Here is a 19,838-nt window from a genome sequence, read left to right on the forward strand (position 1 = left end):
GCAACAATTAACTGATTACTGAAGCAGCCCCAAGTATTCTCTTCCTTCGTTTCTTCCTTTGGATATATAGCATAACATTATGATGCCTCAACCAATGAAGTGAGGTGGGAACCTGAACCTTTATGATATTACACCATTATTTTTTTATGTATATGCTGAAGCTTTCCTCTTTTAGTCCACATTAATGGGCGGAAAGAAGGAGAACAAAATTAAATGGAGCTTCACATTTCCACCACAGCCAACCGCGATCACACACTGAAGAGTTCTGCCAATAAGTGAACAAGTGAACAACACACACAAGTATAATCTCAGCACAGATTTATATCTTTGTTCAAAAAGCTAAAATATTGAAAAGTGTGTTTAAATTAGGATAACAATAGATATCATGGGCTGCTTACCAGGCGTCCATGATCGCATCATCTGTGTACTAACATTTTCCCATCTCCCTGTGTTTACAAACCCAAGAAGTCAAGGTACTAGCCTCATCTGAGTTATTTCTACTGCAAAAAGAGAGAGGTATCTTCTAGATGCAAACATTGTATAAAATGAATCTGTACTGGATTTAAAATCTGTCGTTTCCTACAGGGCTGTGAGAATTTTATGGAAAACTGTTAAAATCATTAACTTGTCAGATTTGGGATATAGCAAAGTGATAGGGTAGAAACTGTCATAACTGAAGAGGTAACAGTAGCAAATTAACTGCTAAAGTAACAAGAATGCATATTTGACTATCATTAAAAACCTGAATTTTATGAATTCAGATCCAAGTAAAATACAGTTTCTAATGACTCTTCCTATAGGTGACTTTCATCCAACTTATAGGAAAACATAGCATTATATGTACATTCACAGAAGTTCCTTATAAGGAACAGGGACCTATGGGGATTTATAAAAAACAGTGTCTATATTTCACAAAAGTTTCAGAAAAGAATAAAAGCACAGGCATTAATTTGTGGATAATACATTAGTAATGACTACAGTGTAGTGAATAAACTGAAAGTCTTCTCTCTGTGTGTAGATCATACTTTAGCATTTGCTTAATGTCCAGTTATTCCTGCCTTTATCATTCCAACATTTCAAGAATGTAGCAGTATCTTGGCTCTTATTCTAAACTTCTGCTTAGAAAATTAGAATGAGAAAGAGATAGCAGAGGGAGAGAAACTTGTTGGTACATTTTCTATATGTACAGTTTCACTGGTAGAAATGCCTATTTGGGGACAACTTCACAATGAGTTCTGTTAATTGATCTTTCAATGTAATTTGGTCTTCAAAAGCAGCCATAGTAAGCTCAATTATACTGAAGACATGGTGCTTATGAAAAAAGAAGATATATTTATTTATTCACATTCCAGGTTCCTGACTTAAATTGCCCACACAAGGTTTAACAGACAACCTTATTATACAGAAGGGGGAAACACACAAGCACAATTTTTACTTCTGGAAGTGAACCACCAGAGTCTCCAAAACTCTGTGGCCTGGACATACAAGTTTATCTGGCCATTCTAAGTCTAAGGGTTAAAGGGATATCGATGTTAGAAATATGAACTGGTTTAACATCCATGGATTTCCCCTTCCCTCCAGATCCTGCCTTAGTTTTCTAAAAGCACTTAAAATAAGTTCTATAATGTGAAACTCATGAAAGGTAAGAGTTCATTTACACATAAGGGCTTTTCCCTCTAATGCAAACACACACACACATGGCCGGGGGGGGGGGGGAGTATATAATGCAAGCACTGCTTATCATGGCAGATTGCCAGAATGGGATACCTCCCTCAGCTAAACATAGTAGTTATATCCCTTAAATATTGTAGATTTACTACTAAATAAATAAAACCAAAACTTACTAGGATGATATGCATAATGCATAAATGCTAATCTTGATGCACATTTTCCAGGCAGCATCCTTGACTGTGGACTCCTGCTCAGAGGAACAGGAACCAGGCTACTGCACTGTTAGCAATGTGGCTGTATCTAGTGACTGGTAAAGAATGTTTCCTTTTATTCTTGGTAATAATAGGTTTGGTATGCACAGCCTGGTCCACAAAGGGTTAAAGGAGACTTCATGCTGATTCCATGGCACTAAAGCATCTTAGTCCATGCTTGGATCCAGTGATGTTGCTAATTAAGCTGTTGAAGAGAGATAACTACCACTGTTTCTCCTCTCTTTTTGCCCATACAAAACAAGCATTCAGTGAGGAACTGGTTGTGGTAATATCAGTAGTCCTGTTATGCAACTACCAACACTGTAAAGGGATCCATCAAATTGAAATAAGCCACAATTAGCTTTAATGGCAGAACACCACAACCTATTAAACATGCGAAATTAATGTATGACTCCCTCACTTTCAGATGAACACTTTGATCTAACAACAAAGGAAAATCCATCTTTCCAGAGACAGAGATATTATCAGTTTTGATAATATTCTTCATCAGTGATAGTCGATTCCTAGCCTGTGGACCATATGTGATTTACAAATCAAAATCACCTGGCCCTTCAGTGTCCTTCCAGATGCTAATGAAAATCTGTGGGGGCAGTTTCAGTAGTGAAGAAAAGGAGTAGTTTTCACCAGCTGTCATAGCTGGAAAGACCGCCATACTTAAATGTTACATTGCTGCCTAGGCCATTTTTTGGCTAGTCCAACAATCATGTATGCTGTCATGCAGCCATATGTTCAGATTAAATATATGCAGAGGGAAATCACAGCAGCCCTGCCCCCTTCTGTTATTATTCTTAGAACACTCTACATGAATACTTCATGAAGAGGAAACCAGTTCTATCCATGGGGGCTCTCCATGCAGATTGGCATAGAAATCAGCAGGCCTATGTTTTGTTTTCTTCTCCATAATGCCTGGTTTACTATACCCAGGTCCTGCTCTCACTGTAACATGGGTTTCCTTTTCCCACTAGTGGCAGAAACAAATTCTGTCCCAAATACATCAATTTATTTATGTATCATCCCTGTTAAGTTCAAACTTTTTGGAAGGCTGAGTGTTTGCAAGGCCACAGAAACAAGAGATAGAGATTTTACCCGATTTTTTTAGACTGCATGTTATCAGTGTCATAAAGGATGCTTTGCATTACAGTTCTAATTTGCACAAAGTCCCAGTTCTGTCTGCTCTGAAGTCATATCTTGACCTAATCACTGACACAATTCCGCATCATGTATCAACACAGTGGCTGATCTGTGTTACCTGCTTGCTCAACTGAAGCAACAGTGTCTCAGTCATACTTAAATATTCTATCACATATTCATACCTGAGTATATTAGCTCATGATTCGGGTTATAGCATTCTCAGGATAGCAAAATAATATATTGAGTTGTTAAAATTAGAGCTTTACTAGTTTTAAAAAAAGCAGTGTGAACCTATTGCACAGAAGTGAGTATAGATATAGTACTGCAACCTTAGTTTGAATATACTGTTTATTTTTATTATAAAATGTATGCATCTCGTTTCAGAAGGAATTTTATGAAATTTATGCATTACTAGAAAACAAATTACTTTATTCTTCACGTAAGATTTGCCATCTGACAGTTTTAATCCACTAAAATATAGCTAGATTCATTAAAAGACTCAGGTATTTCCACCCCACCTCTTTACCCTTTTCAGAGCTTCATAGCTGCCTTTCCACATCACATGAAATCCAATATTCTGTCCTTTCCTTAGGAATGCTATACCTGAATTAAAAAGGCACAGCAACTTGTGTTCAGTTTTTCAGTTCTTCTCCAATAATTTTCGGTGATGTGCTGGTTGAACAACAGTTTCACAGAGTAAGCTGAGACTTTATGGTAATTGTGAATGAATGATTACAGTCATGTAGCAAACTGTACTCCTTGATGTCCTTAATTGTTTGTTTTGTTAATTGTTTTGTTCTTTGGTTTCCCCCACCATAGGACTCTAGATGTACAACCAAACAGAGTCACCATTGGAGGTATCAGATCCTTAGAGCCAATACTCCAAAGGAAGGGGCAGGTGGAAAGCCATGATTTTGTTGGTTGCATAATGGAATTTGCAGTCAACGGGCGCCCCTTAGAACCCAACCAGGCATTGTCAGCGGAAGGAATTCTAGATCAGTATGTTATTTATACTAGTTCTGATACTAATGTCTGAAAATTAATGAACATTATCTGTGAATGTTCCAGTCTAGCAAGGGACATATATATGTGGATATGCCATGCATATTTTGATTTTCTTGCTGGATTAGTAAGTGTGCCATAGATTAAATGTACATTTTACTGGAAAATGTGATAAAGTCATTCTCCACTGCAGTGTGCAGTTTGACTAGAAGAATCTGAATTGTGTCTGCTTGGATGACACAGTGTTGATTAGAGCACTTATTTACGTCAGGGCATGTGTAAACACAAATCCCCAGGAATCACCCCAGGTTTCTTTGTTCTGATTCAGTGTGTGTGTGTGTATGTCAAAAGCAGAACCTGAAATGAATTTGAAGGTATGTTTTCTGAAGCTCAGCAAAATATAAAATATAGCTTACCTTCTATATTCCAGATTCAGAAAGACAGCTTTCTTTTAAAATTGCAATGTGTGTGACACACCTGATTTGTCTTTACTGGTAACATTTAGTACATTGAATGTGCTCCATACGGTCCACATATCTGTTATCTCACTTTTCCTCTTAAATATACTTCCCTCATACTATCTCCCCCGTGAATACTGTTCCAGAATGATTGATTAGCTGAACCTGTTGTTTCTTCCATCCTGCTGTTTGAACTTAGTGATGGAACTAAGAGAATATCCTTAGTGGTTAGCTCATCCCTTTGTCTTTCATGGTCTCAGCTTGTGGCATAAGATTTCCTAAAGCTCTGTAGTGTAGAGATCAACATCAATCACACTTCCACAGACAGACAAGACTCAGACTAGTGAAGGATACTAATGTATTTAATTTGTGTGTATCTTGCCCACCAGAATACCTTCATTAAAGCTTTGGACAGTTCCATTGCGATAAGTGGTTTTAGGCTTTCATTCAGTTTTGTTTGGCAAACAGTAAAGTAGAAAATCATATTGCTCTAAATTCAATGGACAGCTCAAGTATTTTCCACAGTCAATATTTATTAAGTATGTTTTTGGATTCTGTGCAATGTAGTTATTATCATTAAATGTTTCTGGAATTTCTTTTCCCTCTGTTTTCACATGCAGAAAATTAAAAATTCAGAGGTTCCCAAGTGGCCAATATCTAGTGTGCCACTAAACTGTATGTGGGTTTCATTTGTTCTAGCTGTAGTATAAAATATTCATGAAGCAATTTTAAATGATTTTAAACAACAGTGTAATAGCAGCATAGTTTTAACTTTTCAGGAACCTTATTAACTTATATTCAATATCATCAGTTTTAGTAATTGAGTTTTAATTAATCTGTATGTATGCATGTATTTTAAAATGTATAAATTTCCCTTTTGTTCTAAAGAGGATATCAAGGTTGTATAGCTAAAACTAAATTCAGCAGTATAAAAATAATTAAAATATCAAAAGCAACATTAGGGTTGCTTTTTTCAGACCTCATATTTTGAAGTAAACCGGCACCTCTTAGACTAATATAAAGATAGAAGCAGAATTCTCTCTTGAATTTTGTTCTTCTCCACATCTTTCAATGCAGTTTTTGGGTCAAAACATAGCATACATAATATGCAGGGCATATGCATGTGTAATGTCATAGGCATGTTTAATGATAAAATTTATTTAATATATATAGAGAGAAAGAGAGTAAGAAAAATTATTTGTAAATATGTATTTCATAAAAAACTGTAGATTTTTTAAAAATAAAGCAAACATCTAGTTAGACTAGAACATGATATGCTTCATCTTAAAAATAAGTATTATTGCAAATTAAAGTATGTTGAATGACTAGAAGTAATATTTTTAAATGATTGAAGAAATCCAGGTTCAAATTTGCTCTTACCCAAGAAGCTCATTGGATTAATTTGGGCCATTTGCTAGCTCTCAACACAACATTAGGCTGTTGTGAGAAAAGAAAGGAAAGATCCTGTTTGGCTGACCTGGTGTAGTTGACAAAAGGGTAGAATTAATGATGAAACACCAAGTAAAACTAACATTTTCTCTGGTTAGATGTCCTAGACTGGAAGGAACTTGTGCTATTAACCCTTGTCAACATGGTGGAACTTGCATGGATTACTGGTCTTGGCAGCAGTGTCATTGCAAAGAAGGACTGACAGGAAAGCACTGTGAAAAATGTAAGCAGAGTGTCCCGCTGCTGCCTTTTCTGTTTTTAACCTACCTTTCTATTGCCCACAAATTTCTCTTTTCTGCCATATGGAAAGTAGATATGTATAAATGGAATTCATTGTGCAATAATTGTGAAGTAAATTATCTTGCTAGCCAATTCCACAAGAGATCAATCATTCTCACAAAAACAGATTAAAATTTGAAATTGCTGGTATTCAACCCAGCCAGTATCTTTCTGTTGTCTAAAAATGTCTCTTTCTGTCCATACTCTACAGCTAGAGTTAGTTTTGTTTGTTTTTACCTGAAAGTATCTTAATGTAGAAGTTTAATTGGCATGGGATAGAACAGAATGAATGAAATACATATATCCCCCCTGAATAATTGGAAACTAAGTTTTGAAAATTAATTAAGAATCAGAATATTTTCCATATATAGTTTTCTGGCCTGAAAAGGGGAACTTCTGTTCAGGACAAGAAAGGAAGATGACTATGAATGTTTACTTTTAAAACTTCCTTTTTTAAATTCTAGATGTTACAGCTGATACTGCATTATCTTTAGAAGGCAAAGGGCGTCTTGACTACCACATAAGGCAAAATAGAAAATGGGAACACATTATGAGATCTAGCATTGGAAATGCCATTTTGGACCCTCAAAGTATAGGTAGTATAGAAGTGAAATTCAGGACAAGGAGTAAAATTGGAGTTTTAATTCATATCCAGGAAAGCAGCAATTATACTACTGTGAAGGTAAGATTTCGCTGATTTCTTTGAGCTGTGTACTATGACATGGTCTCCATTCTTTCTGAATCCAACCCAAGATTTTACTTTAGACATACCAGAGCGCTGAGTAGTGCTGGCAGAACTCCAACTATCAAAAGGGCTGAATGATTTTGCCTTCTAATCAGCTTTGTCTAGACTCCAAGTACCAGCTATTTGAGTGAACGCTACAAGACTGTTTATTGCATATGTTGTTAGAAACATTGCTCATTAGAGCAAACCTTTTCTCTTATCAACTTCTTCCTTCTTCAGGCTTCCTATAAAATGACTACCAAGTTCAAATTTTGAAGTATGTCTTGCTTAAAAAAAATTCTAGCACACAATCAGACTCTTGAATCAATGAAGCCTAAATTACTTTAAGCTAGCTAAATTTCCTTAACATTGATGATATTTTAAAACACAGATAAAGCTTCAGCTATTGGGTGGTGTTAAAATAAAATAAATCATAATACTACTGAAAGCAGTTAGATCCTACTTGTTATATATGTGCCCTGCCATGTAGAGGTGCTGAAGAATAATTACTATTTCATGAATTTCAAAGTGTTCAGTTTATGTGTGAAAGTGGATTTTCCAAATGGATTCAGCCTATGGTGAGCCAGTCAGTTATAGTTATATTGATAAGAGCACAGTTTCATTCATATGTACTCAACCTCAGAAGCACATAAACTTCCTGTGCAGAATGGGGGGAGCAATGGAAACAGTTTCTACCTCCTCAGTTCTTCAGTTCTGGATTTCTAGCTACAGTGGCAAGAAGGACTGGAGCACAGATTCCCAGCTCCAGAGTTGTATTTATTTCTGACCTCAGACGGGGAAAACTGAAGTATCCCAGATAATATCTTGGGACCATAAGATTGCACTTTAAGCGAGTAAAGCAGTAATGCTGGCAAACATCTTTCCTCGTTGGGTAGAAGATCCCAGTTTTCTTTACTGTAATTGTTTCCATTTTCTTCCTAGCTTATAAGCCTGCCCAGTGTAAGACCACATTTTTATGTTTCAGCCAACATTAATTTATCAGTTTTGTATGGCTTCCTAGAAAGGTGGACAAATTTTCCATCACAAAAGTTACACTAGCAAGTTCTCAGAACATCATCACATAATTTGAGGTTGCTCCTATGTTGGTGGGGTATTTTCTTTTTGTTTTTGTTTTAATGGAAGCAGATTGCAGTGCTTGCTTTTATTTGTACTTTATTGGTCGAGGGATAACATTGCCATAGAAATATTGTAAATGTATATATGAACTTGTTACTTGTAATGAAAGGCAATGGAGACTGTGTGTGTATGTATGTTCACAGGGGAAGCAGGTTGGATAAACACAGGAACTAGTCCCCTTGGTCCAGCTCTCTGGACTAATGACATACTGTATCCTTCTCTAGCCTTCCACAGATGTAGAAAGGGTTTCTATTCAGGAGACTATAAAATGACAAAGCCTATGTGGCTCCCAGATATCCAAAAGTCATAACCTATAGTGCACCAAGAGTCTGTATATATTACGAACTGTTTGTAGTCATGTATCTTGTTTACTGGAATCAGTTTAAAAATGTGTGGATTAGTTATCTGAAAGTCATCTTATGCTTGGAAAGAGTGGGTTCATATTACTGCTAACATGAATGTAGGAGCTATGAAATTAACCTTTCATCTTGAGAGATAGATGCATTATATCTTCCTGTATGTAAAATATACTATAACTATATGATAGTTTGTGGAAGCCTGCCAGTGCCATATCCTATCAAGGATTTTGTGTTGCCATCAAATTTAACACCCTTCTCCTTTAATGGGTATTGTTCTTTGGATAACCAATGCACAGGGAAGAAGACATTAAAGCCTATAATAGTGCAGTTACTATTGCACATGTTTAACCATAAAAGTTGTTTAAGTAGAGTATTTCATTTAATATTTTTATATTTTTCAATTTCGTTATAGATAAAAGGGGGGAAAATACAGTATATCTCTGATGCTGGAATTGGTGGAAAGGTGGAAAGAAGTATCCCTGAAGTTTACGTTTCTGATGGCCATTGGCATTCTTTCTTCATTGAGAAGAATGGGAGTTCCACCATGCTTACAGTTGATAAGACCCGTAGTAGAGACATTCCACATGTTACACAAGATTTTGGAGGATTAAATGTCCTTACCATTTCTCTTGGAGGAATCCCATCCAACCAGGCCTTCAGAAGTAATGATCCAGGTAAGAAGAAAATCAATAAATTTAATGCATACAGGCAGTATCACCAATAGACCAGTCTGCATTTTATGAGTGGCAATAGTATGGTAAACATCACTTGTTGAACAACAGATTTGCCTATTTTAGGGGTTAAATCAACTTGCCTCTACAACATTGCACCTCTTTTCTCATTGTACTATGCAATGTATTTATTCTGTTTTTATAGTACCCAATAGCTGGAGGTGTCTGAGTCATTCACAACAATATTGAACAACTGTTCTATAGCTGCAGGCTCCCACTGAGGGAGCACATAGGATCAGATGCAACAGTTTCAAAGTTCACACACTGTCAGATAAGTGGCACCATTATATTGAGATACCATTTAGTACTGGTACTTGCTTGTAGCACTGTGGCAAAGCATTACCGACCACATAATACTCTAGCTGAGGTGGGAACAAATTATTATTCTGTTGAACTTTTGGCATCTAGCACATTCTAGTACCCATCCTTAATAATTTTCATTATGTTAATGGGGCAGGCATATACACTATCCCATTTATCACTTTAGCTGCACAGCCTTAGAAATCATGCTTTCTGTGCTGTGCAGCTAAACAGCTTGCTAGGAACAATGTAGAAATGTTTAAAAGATTGGTTTCATTTATAGATTAAATCAGCAGTTTTGGTGTTAATATTCTTGCCTGGTGTCTTAAAGAAAATACATGGAAACAACGTTTAGATACATACACTAAGGCTAGCTAAGCAGTATGGAGTGATGTTTTAGAGAAAGGTATTTATATTAAGAATCTGTCTTACTTAAAGGATTATCACCAGATAGTGTAACCTTGCTGACTGTAAGTTCGCACTTCACATTTTTCACTGTGTCCAATACAAACAGCAAAATCCATATAACTTTGGTTTCTGTGAGATGTGGTGTGAATGAATTTATAGCATCTGCCATTCCTGTCCTATAGCTATATATTGATTATGTGGTCAAAATGGTAGCTTATGCATTAACAAGCAGAATACTTGGCAGAGCATGAGACAGGAAGTCTTACTATAAAATGACGGATGTAGACATGGACAAGTTACAGGAGCCTGGCCTGAAGAATCAATGTATGTTCCAAAGTCCTTTTTAAAACAGGTTTCTTAATATTGGATTAAGCTGCATGTGACACACCAACGATTACAAAAAAAGGTATAAAATTCTGTATGGTGAGAAGTATTTGCAAGAAAAGCAAGAATGAATATGTAAACAGCCAAGTATAAATAATGGATTAAATCCTGAAAACCAATGGAAAGGAATTCTGAGCAATTTTCCTGCTTCATAATATAAAAAAATACTGAAGCAAACATCTCTTTAGATCACGGTGCAGGTCCCTGAAGTTATTTGAAATGCCTTCTGAAACCTGAAGATTTTATGCTTCTTTATTCATAAATCCCAAAGAAAAGTTGTCTACTCTTTACATTGACAATGGACTTTTTTCAGCATAAAGTGACCTAATTCAAAGGAAAGATTTTTAAAATGTTTCAGTAGAAGTTTTCTATATCATCAGTTTGACAACCTGGGTCAGAATCTTCAGTTATAGGTTTTAACGAAGAATATATCCCCCTTTTTAAATAAAGTACTTTTACTTCAAGGGACCTATTTTTACACTCTCAGCATAACTATTGGAAGCCTCAACTTGTTTTATTATATGCATACAAAGCTTGTTTCAGTGCGTCAGACAAAGAAAAAGTGACATTGCACAACCCTGTTCTCCTGCCATGAAATGCACACAAAGGCATATGTTCATGGATAAGAGAACAACAGATATTGGAGCATTCTGAAATTCTCCAAATTTTACTTCAAAGCCCTTTTTAATAGGTGCATATTTAAAAGTCCACACCTGGTTACCATTGAAGAATGAATGTGGGAATATTTCAAACATGCATTTTAAAATGCACACCGTTACAAGTGCATGACTTAAAATTGCATGTTTTTAAAGTGTGCATTCTTCAAGGTGCTAATTGCCCACATACTTTTGGGGATTTACAAACATTCTTGGAAACGATGTTATGGTTTTAATTGTTGTGAACTGCACAGTGAGTTTTAGCTATTGGTACAGATACAGTTAATGCATAAATAAATGCATATTTTTTCCTAGATTTTGATGGCTGCATTGCCTACCTGAAGTATGGTGAAGAAATGCTTCCCTTCGTGGGCAAGCACAGCCTTGCTGTCATATCCAGAACGGACACCTCTGTGAAGATTGGCTGCCGGGGTCCCAATATCTGTGCCAGCAATCCCTGTGGGGGCGAATTAATGTGCATTAACCAGTGGTATACATACAAGTGTGTCTCTCCTGGAGCCTGTGCCTCCAACCCTTGTCAGAACGGTGGCAGCTGTGAACCTGGAGAACAATCCGGATTTATCTGCAGCTGCCCAGAATCTTACACTGGAAGAACGTGTGAGGCAATAGTGGCTTGCCTTGGTGTCATCTGTCCTCAGGGACAAGTGTGCAAGAGAGGAGCAAATGGAGCCCATGATTGCATTCCCCAGCCTTACCCAGCCGAACTTTCCTTGCCACTGTGGGCCGTTCCTGCCATTGTGGGTAGCTGTGCTACAGTACTGGCCTTGCTTGTGCTTAGCTTGATCCTGTGCAATCAGTGCAAGGGAAAGAAAGCCAAGGGGCCCAAAGAGGAAAAGAAAGCAAAAGAGAAGAAAAAGAAGGGCAGTGAGAATGACGCCTTTGATGATCCCGATAATATACCACCCTATGGCGATGATATGACTATCCGGAAACAACCTGAAGGAAACCCAAAGCCTGACATAATTGAAAGAGAAAACCCTTACCTCATCTTCGATGAGACAGATATACCACACAACACAGAGACTATCCCCAGTGCCCCTCTGGCTTCCCCTGAACCAGAGATAGAACACTATGACATAGACAATGCAAGCAGCATTGCTCCCTCAGATGCTGACATCATTCAGCATTATAAGCAGTTCCGAAGTCATACTCCCAAATTCTCCATCCAGAGACACAGTCCATTGGGGTTTGCAAGGCAGTCACCTATGCCCCTAGGGGCAAGCAGCTTAACCTACCAGCCTTCATATGGTCAAGGTCTAAGGACAACTTCTTTAAGTCATTCTGCATGCCCTACACCCAGCCATCTTTCTCGTCACAGTCCAGCTCCATTTTCCAAATCATCAACTTTCTACAGAAACAGCCCAGCAAGGGAAATGCATCTTTCAATAAGAGAAGGAAGTCCTTTGGAAATGCACAATGACGTTTGCCAAACAGGCTTATTTAATTATCCCACTAGACTTGGAAGAAGAAGCAAGAGTCCACAGATGATGTCAACTCATAGTTCCAGGCCTGGGAGTCGCTTAAAGCAACCAATAGGACAGAGCCCTTTGGAAAGTGGTCCTCCTGTAGGACTTTCCATTGAAGAGGTGGAGAGGCTTAACACACCACGTCCTAGAAATCCAAGCATCTGCAGTGCTGACCATGGAAGGTCTTCTTCTGAAGATGATTGCAGAAGGCCTCTGTCAAGAACACGGAATCCAGCTGATGGCATTACAGCTCCAGAATCATCATCTGACAGTGATTCCCATGACTCATTTACATGTTCTGAGATGGAGTATGATAGGGAAAAGCCTATGGTGTATAACTCTAGAATGCCCAAATTATCTCAAGTGAATGAGTCAGATGCAGATGATGAAGACAATTATGGTGCTAGGCTGAAGCCTAGGAGATATCCAGGACGCAGAGGAGAGGGTGGTGGACCTGTGGGTGCGCAAGCACCTCCACCCAGCATTCATGACAATACATCACCTTTAAAACTTGGGCCACAAGGAGGGAACTTCAACTGGGACAACCTTTTGAACTGGGGGCCAGGATTTGGGCATTATGTGGATGTTTTTAAAGATTTGGCATCTCTTCCAGAAAAGACAACAGCAAATGTAAATGAAGAGAGCAAAACCGGTACAACACAACCAAAAGATGGGGAACCTGAACAGTATGTATAGAACTTCATACTGACATTGTCAGAATGCAAAAGCATGAAACACTCAAGCCATTCTATCGTTGTAGATAAGAGAAGGGCAGGCATTTTATTTTATTTTATTTTTTACCCAGGGCCAGTGGTTAGAACACATTTTTTAAAATAATCATCATTATGCTGCTGAAAAGGACAGATACATTTTGTTGTTATTAATTTAAGTGGGATTGGTTGAATTTGTTTCTCCTGCATGCATTATATTTCCAAACAAGATATTTCGCATGCGGCATTTGGAAATAATTTTCTATATTCCATGTTTGGTTTGTGATTCTTAAATTAATAATGATTGGTTCTAAAAATGGACATGAGATGGTTTATTGTGGAAAGTGTGTTTGTACCCAGTTTTAATATGTTGTTCAGAAATGCAAAAATGTCAAGTATGTTGTTTTTGTGGGGAATATTTGAAGCAATTCCGCAGAGGCTGGATGAAGGAATGATGTCATTGAGTTCTTTTCAGAAATGTACTTCATATATCCTGCAGTTGCTCAGTTCTGGATACTTTAAGGAAAGATCAGCTTGGGCAATTGCTTGGGCAATTTATTTTTCTCAATAAAAGAGGTGCTAGAAATCAGCTCAAGCTCATCAGCACTTTAGGATTTTCTTATTTTTGACAAGGTTGTGTGAGAACTTCTGAATCTTCTATCCTTTCCCCCCCCCTCCCCCAACAAACAGTATTTCTAGCTTGTATGGAAACTGATGGGCATTATCAAAATGAAGGGGTAGTTATGGAATCTGTCATGTGAATAAGTGCAAGGGCAGGCTAGACAGCCTCCCCCTTTTGGTTCTGAATTAATCTCGGCCTGAACACTAACTTTATGACTCAGTTCAAACAACAGTGGTAGTGTGCGGATTATCATGTCGAAACACAGGCTGTGATCGAAACATGGGTTGTTGTGTTCTCTGAATCCAGCTGCACTACACTATGGACTTTTAACCATAAGTAGTCCATAAAGATAACCCATGTTTTGTTCTTTGATTTTGAACTGTAGACTTTTAAGAACAATGGTGAGTGTTGACTGAGTTCAATAACATGAAAACCCATATATCATCACATGGTTCGAGGACAACCAACTGTCACTCCATACTCAGCCCTTGAATATGGGCTATCATGTCGAATGTACTCAGCCTGTATGCTATTGGGAAGCCTTCACAACTTGGCATCTTTCAGATCTATTGGACTAAAATCCTCATTATCTCCAGCCTGCTCATGATGACTTGTGATGATGCGAGTTTAAGGCAAATCATGGTCTGTGCAAACCATTCAATAGAAGTGTTTCAGTATTTTCCTTCTGTAAAAAGGAGAGGAAGATAATAAAAATGACAAACCTGCCTCACTATAGCCATTGTGAGAATTGGTTGCTTATAAATGTGTTTAAAAGCCAGAATGCACTATAATTCACATTATTGTCATTATTGTAAACAGTGTGTTTCCTACCGGAACTGGGAGTGGATGTCTTTTTTTTTGGGGGGGGGGCTACCACAGAGAATATTCTATGATAGAAGCATTTGAAATAAAAATATTTATTGCAATAAAAATGTTCATTGCACTCTTGCAACAAAGGACCACTTTTTAAAAATGCATTTAGTATTAGGTATGGAAACTTGAGCCTGTGCTGTATCACATATGAACAGCAGAAGCTTCTCTGCTTTTCCCTTTAAAATGCATGATGCAAGAAGGGAGAAAAATCCTTTCCTGGTGCTGCTTTGCATGTACCTTAAAGAGGAAAGCAGTAATCTAATCTATGTGTGTGTGCACCATTCATTACTGATACAATACACTTGCGCTTTGTATTCGAGGATCCGAGCCTGAGAGTACAAATTATATCCAAAAAGTGATCCTGTGATAAGGGCCTCCTTGGGTCCCCTACAAAAGCTGAGCATTTTAAATTCCCACAATTTAAATTTGCTTTTTAAAGGGGGAAAAACCCTGTGTTTCCATGCAGCTTTTATTGTACTGTGTAAAACAAAACTGAGGGGTTCTTTTTCTTTTTGGTGGTGGGGGATTGCTTCTCTTTCTTTTTCAAGCTAAACTGTGCTTTTGGTATCAATATTTTCCTATACTGAATAGTTTTCTTACTTTCAGGGAAAGTAAGAAAAATGCTCTTTTTTTACATTTGTTACTTATGTAACATTCATATTTTCACATTTTGATAAAATTGTAACATACTGTATGCTTTCTATGTGTAAATGCCAATAATAGAATTAAAATATTTATTTAAAATGTCTGGTGTGCAGCAATAGAAACAATATGAGAACTCCTAGCCACTACTGAATCTGCTTGTGTTCCTCATCCCACGTTTCTTCACCAAAGAACAGACCCTTGGTTGTACCTAAGGGTGGAGTGGCAGGGAAAATATGCAACCAATAAAGTAAAATGGCTACTACTGTTTTGGCTTACACCTTGCATAGAGTTTGACGTGGCATAGGGTGTGATTGAACTACCCACATTCTGACCAACACCACATGCCGGGAAAAGACAGTAGGGTGGAATCAAAGCTAAGGGCCTTCACAGAGGTTTTCCAACTGTCCTCATCCTTCAACACATATTGTAAGGCAATGGTTGACAAATCTAGGAAAATGTTTATTCACCTTAATAATTGGCTAAAATAGTAATAGAGGTTTTTGCCTTCACCATAACCATGAAGGGTATAGTGTGGAGAATGCTGAATGCTGAAGTTCTTCTGTTTCTGTCACTGTGTGCAAGAAAAGTACAACCAATCTCTTGCTCCATCCTCCAACAGGAAAAAAAGTGGTAGGCCGAAACGGAATTCATTTTTAATTAGTTTCATCTGCAATAACAGGGCTCCTACAGCTGATCCCTTGGTCCAGGGCTTGCTATAATTAAACTTCTGCTCAAAAGCTGCCTCTTTGGGTCAAATATTATCCCCTTAATGCTGATTGTACCTAAGCCAAACTCTGATTTTAACTCCACTTGAAAGCTTCAAAGAACAAAGTTTTCTGAAATTAACACCAAGCATCTTATAGTTTACAGTATGCTTGTGAAATATGTTTAAGACTACCAGTTTATTTTGTTACAGGAAAGTTATACACAGTGTGAGCTTAAACCAAATTGGCAACATTATTTTCAACTGGATTTCTATCTTCGCATTTGTAATATGAATACGTATAAGCTCTTTTTCACTTTTTTCTGTGTTCCATCAAGACATCTGTTTCAGCTTATTGATGAGCTAGAGATTAAATGTGCTTGATTACCCAGAGATGGTACAAATAGAAGTTCTGTGTCCACTTATTGCACAATCTATTTCTCCCAGAGGTGGACTGTCTTGGAACCATCAAGCTGGCACCAGAATGAATAAATGAAGAATGAAAATACAAAACTTAACATTTACATTTTAACCATCTCTGAGGGGAGGTGTCAAGGGGCTTTTGTTTCAAGCAGAGATCTCATGTGGAAGGTTGTTACCCCTGAAAACCTGGGCAACTGGCACTCCTGTTTTGAAGAGATGTGGAGGGAAAGCATTGTTTCCAGAAGTGTGAACAGGGCTAAATAAAACCAAGTAGACTGTCCTGCCTCTTAAATTCTGACTGAGGCTTCAGCCTGAGTCTAAGGACTCCAATCTTACAAAATGCTTCTAGGCCCTAAAAAATAAGGATTCCTGCTTGGGCACTTTATTTGAAGCCTAAGCCTGAATCATTAGCCAGGAGCAATAGCCAAACAAAAGATTCTGTATTTAGTGCTAAGGATTACTTAGAGGGAATCACACAGGAACCTCAAAATCGCCATGAAGTTTATTTACAGAGGTGAAACAGCAGGGAGGAATACAAGGCATACACGCTTTAGATGCAAGAACACTTTGCATTTGCATGCACGCACACGCACACACACACACACACACTCTTTGAGAAATATGGAAACACAAAATGCAGGAAAAAGAAAAACAGTTTCTTCTCTCCACAGGAAAATTAATTTATTGAAGTGTGATCTTTTATCATTTTTAGGGTGACATGGGCAAATATTAAGAATTATTGTGCTAGTTGGGAATTATGAGAGTTGTATTCCAATGCATCTGGAGGGTTCCAGATTGGGGAAGACTGCATTAGGAGATAGTGGAAGAGACAGTGTTTGATAATGTTAAAGAAAAAACTGGAAGAATATAAGAAGTCATCTCATTTTTTTCTTGGTAATTGCTTTTCTTTTTCCTACATTTTGCTATTTGCATATTGATGAAAGTATTAAAACATCTACTTCACAGAGAGAAGTAGCCCTTTGTAATCTCCAAATCACAAGGTGATAGGTTAAGAATGAGCTAAGTGGTTGACTGAGCATTTGGCCTAGGCTGTCTAGATGCCAGTATGAGGGCTGTATCCACAGCAGCATACCATGAATCCAAATAGCGCTAGCTAAATTCAGTTGAATATTTTCATTGCACAAGCAGATGGGCATTATGCTTGTCTGGCTCAGTCTGGAACCTCCTGTCTGCAGGTGCAATGTCCTTTGTGCTAGTTCAATGACAAAGCTGGATAATGCCCTCAGCTCGCAATTAGTATAACCCTTAATGCTGCTTAGGTGCGCTCCTTCCTCTTAACGAAACTCAGAGCCACAGCAAGCTGCATGTGGTAAATGCAATCATGCTTTTAATCCACATCTAGCCTTGCTATCAATGTATTGTTTATCCTCTACCTTTTGTAGTTATTGTTATAACTGAGCCACTTCTGAATGTCTCTTCCAAAAGAACCTTGTGCCTCTTTTTTCTCCTCCCATGCACAGTGCAAAGTTACTAGCAAAATGAATTCTTTCCAATGCATTCTGAAGCTCTAAATCAGCCTTCTGCAGCTTGGCAACATGCAATTGGGAATGATGGGGGTTGCAATCTAGCACATCTGGAGAATGACCAAAATAACATCCCCTCATGCTTTTCCCTGCTTCTGTTTTGACTTTATGATTTCCCAGGACTGCTGTAACTGGAGACAAACGAGGCAATTTGTTGCATTGCAAGTGACATTCAATACGCAAAAGAAAAACAACAGAGGAGCAAGAGCATCAGCAACAAACTCTTTCTCTTCCAACCATGACATAAGGGGACATGGCTGATCTAAGTGCTTCAGCATATGGTACAGCATGTTTGGCATCTGCCATTCCCCTCCCCTGATGAAACTTCCCGGAAATGACTTGAGCAGTGCCTTTTACATGTCCAGTGGCTTCACCTGCTTGAAGAGGCTGAGCTGATAAGAAACAGGGCTGGAACCAAACATTTCTGCATATATCCCAGTAACTCAGAGAAAAATGGTTCTCTCTCTCTCTCTCTCTCTCTCTCTCTCTCTCTCTCTCTCTCTCTCATGCAAGCATGTGTGCGTGTGCACTCATGCACCACACACACACACAGTTTCCATCATTTATTTTGCTGATTCATCAGCATAGTAATGGATGTAACTTTCACAGAACTCAGTGGAGTTTCCTTCTTTCTGGACACAATGGAATTGCACTGTTAGGAAAGGGTTGTCAAGGTGTTTGTGCTTAGCAGACATTAAATTCTGAATTTTGAGGTTGCAGATAGAGCTGAAAAGTTGCCTCTACATTCCTTCCATTCTTCACTGGAGATATAAAGCCTCCATACATAGAAGCTCCCACTCATCTGGACAGCACAGTAATCTCTGATTGCTTCCTCTCCACAGACACATACATACAATATCATTTAAACTTCTCTGGATTTGTGCAAGCCATTTCAGTCACGAAGAGCCAGTGGGCTATAGAGACTAGTGTTGGCCGGGGACTTGGGAGATCCAGGTTTTAGACCCAGCTTGGTCAAGAAATTCCCTGGGTAAGTTTGGATAAATGTCTGACTCTTTTCCTAAGCATATCACTAGTTTGTAGTAAGGATAAGATGAAGGATGAGGACCATATAAGCCACCTTGAGTTCCTCAAAAATGGAGCAAAAATGGTGGGATATAAATGTAAGAAATGATAAATATGAATGAACTGAAACATTCACAGCATGAATTAAACCTCTTCAGTCCAACCATGGGTCGGCATAACCCTGCACATATTTACAGAATAATAGCATGGTCATCCTCAAACCAAACAGGCAGGGGCAGCCTCAGGTCAAGGGAATTCTGGTCCCTTCTTCTACTGCCTGAATTCTGATTTTTTTAAAAACTGTATGCATTATTGCCCATTTCACAGTTGTGATGTACTATTTGTATTTGCATGATTTATCCCTGAGCATAAAATGCTACCTCTGTTCTCCCACACAGGGTTTTTTGATAGGCCAGTTGTCAGTTTTTCCACTAATAAAAAATAAATGTTAATGCCATGCTGCCCACAAAGGTATTCACTGATGCTGCTTTAGAACAGAAGATGAACTGTTTGTAGTATTTGTCCCAACTGTTGAGCAGGCAATTGAGTAGATAGCAAAGCCAATTGCCTGTTTCTCCAGCCTCTAAATCCACTTTCCAAACAGAAAAGTTTTAGAGCTTTTCAAGCAGGTGCACATGTTTCTTTTCCTGACTCTGCTGGCTGGATGCTCCTCTACTGAAAGCAGCCGGTCACCAGAAATTTTCAAAGGCGTTTTAAACACATGCACAGACCATTATTATAGATTCAAAGTCTCTTGAGGAGTAGAAATAGTTTAAAGTTATCCTTTGTGCTAGAAAGGCTTTAGAGTGTTCTAATTCCCTCATTCTATTCTCTTTGTTTCACTTGT

The 19,838-nt window shown here is 38.1% G+C and overlaps 1 protein-coding gene across 4 annotated transcripts in view; it reads left to right on the forward strand.

Annotated features, from left to right (window-relative positions):
- The window catches only part of FAT4 (FAT atypical cadherin 4), a 131,085-nt gene extending 116,570 nt beyond the window's left edge, over positions 1–14,515 (forward strand). Inside the window, exons 12-17 of one of the 4 annotated variants that reach the window (XM_044428455.1) lie at positions 1,896–1,981; positions 3,894–4,073; positions 6,082–6,206; positions 6,727–6,944; positions 8,895–9,156; positions 11,277–14,515. In XM_044428455.1, coding sequence (XP_044284390.1) covers positions 1,896–1,981; positions 3,894–4,073; positions 6,082–6,206; positions 6,727–6,944; positions 8,895–9,156; positions 11,277–13,144 — 2,739 coding nt within the window. In that variant the 3' untranslated portion in view covers positions 13,145–14,515. Of the gene's footprint in view, positions 1–1,895; positions 1,982–3,893; positions 4,115–6,081; positions 6,207–6,726; positions 6,945–8,894; positions 9,157–11,276 lie in introns of those variants that run through there. The other 3 variants (XM_044428456.1, XR_006414543.1, XM_044428457.1) reach the window with 3 other exon arrangements.
- The last annotated feature ends 5,323 nt before the right edge of the window (positions 14,516–19,838 follow it).

The sequence above is a fragment of the Varanus komodoensis genome, unplaced genomic scaffold, assembly GCF_004798865.1.
Source record: "Varanus komodoensis strain SLA01 unplaced genomic scaffold, ASM479886v1 scaffold2, whole genome shotgun sequence".
Lineage (NCBI taxonomy): Eukaryota > Metazoa > Chordata > Lepidosauria > Squamata > Varanidae > Varanus > Varanus komodoensis.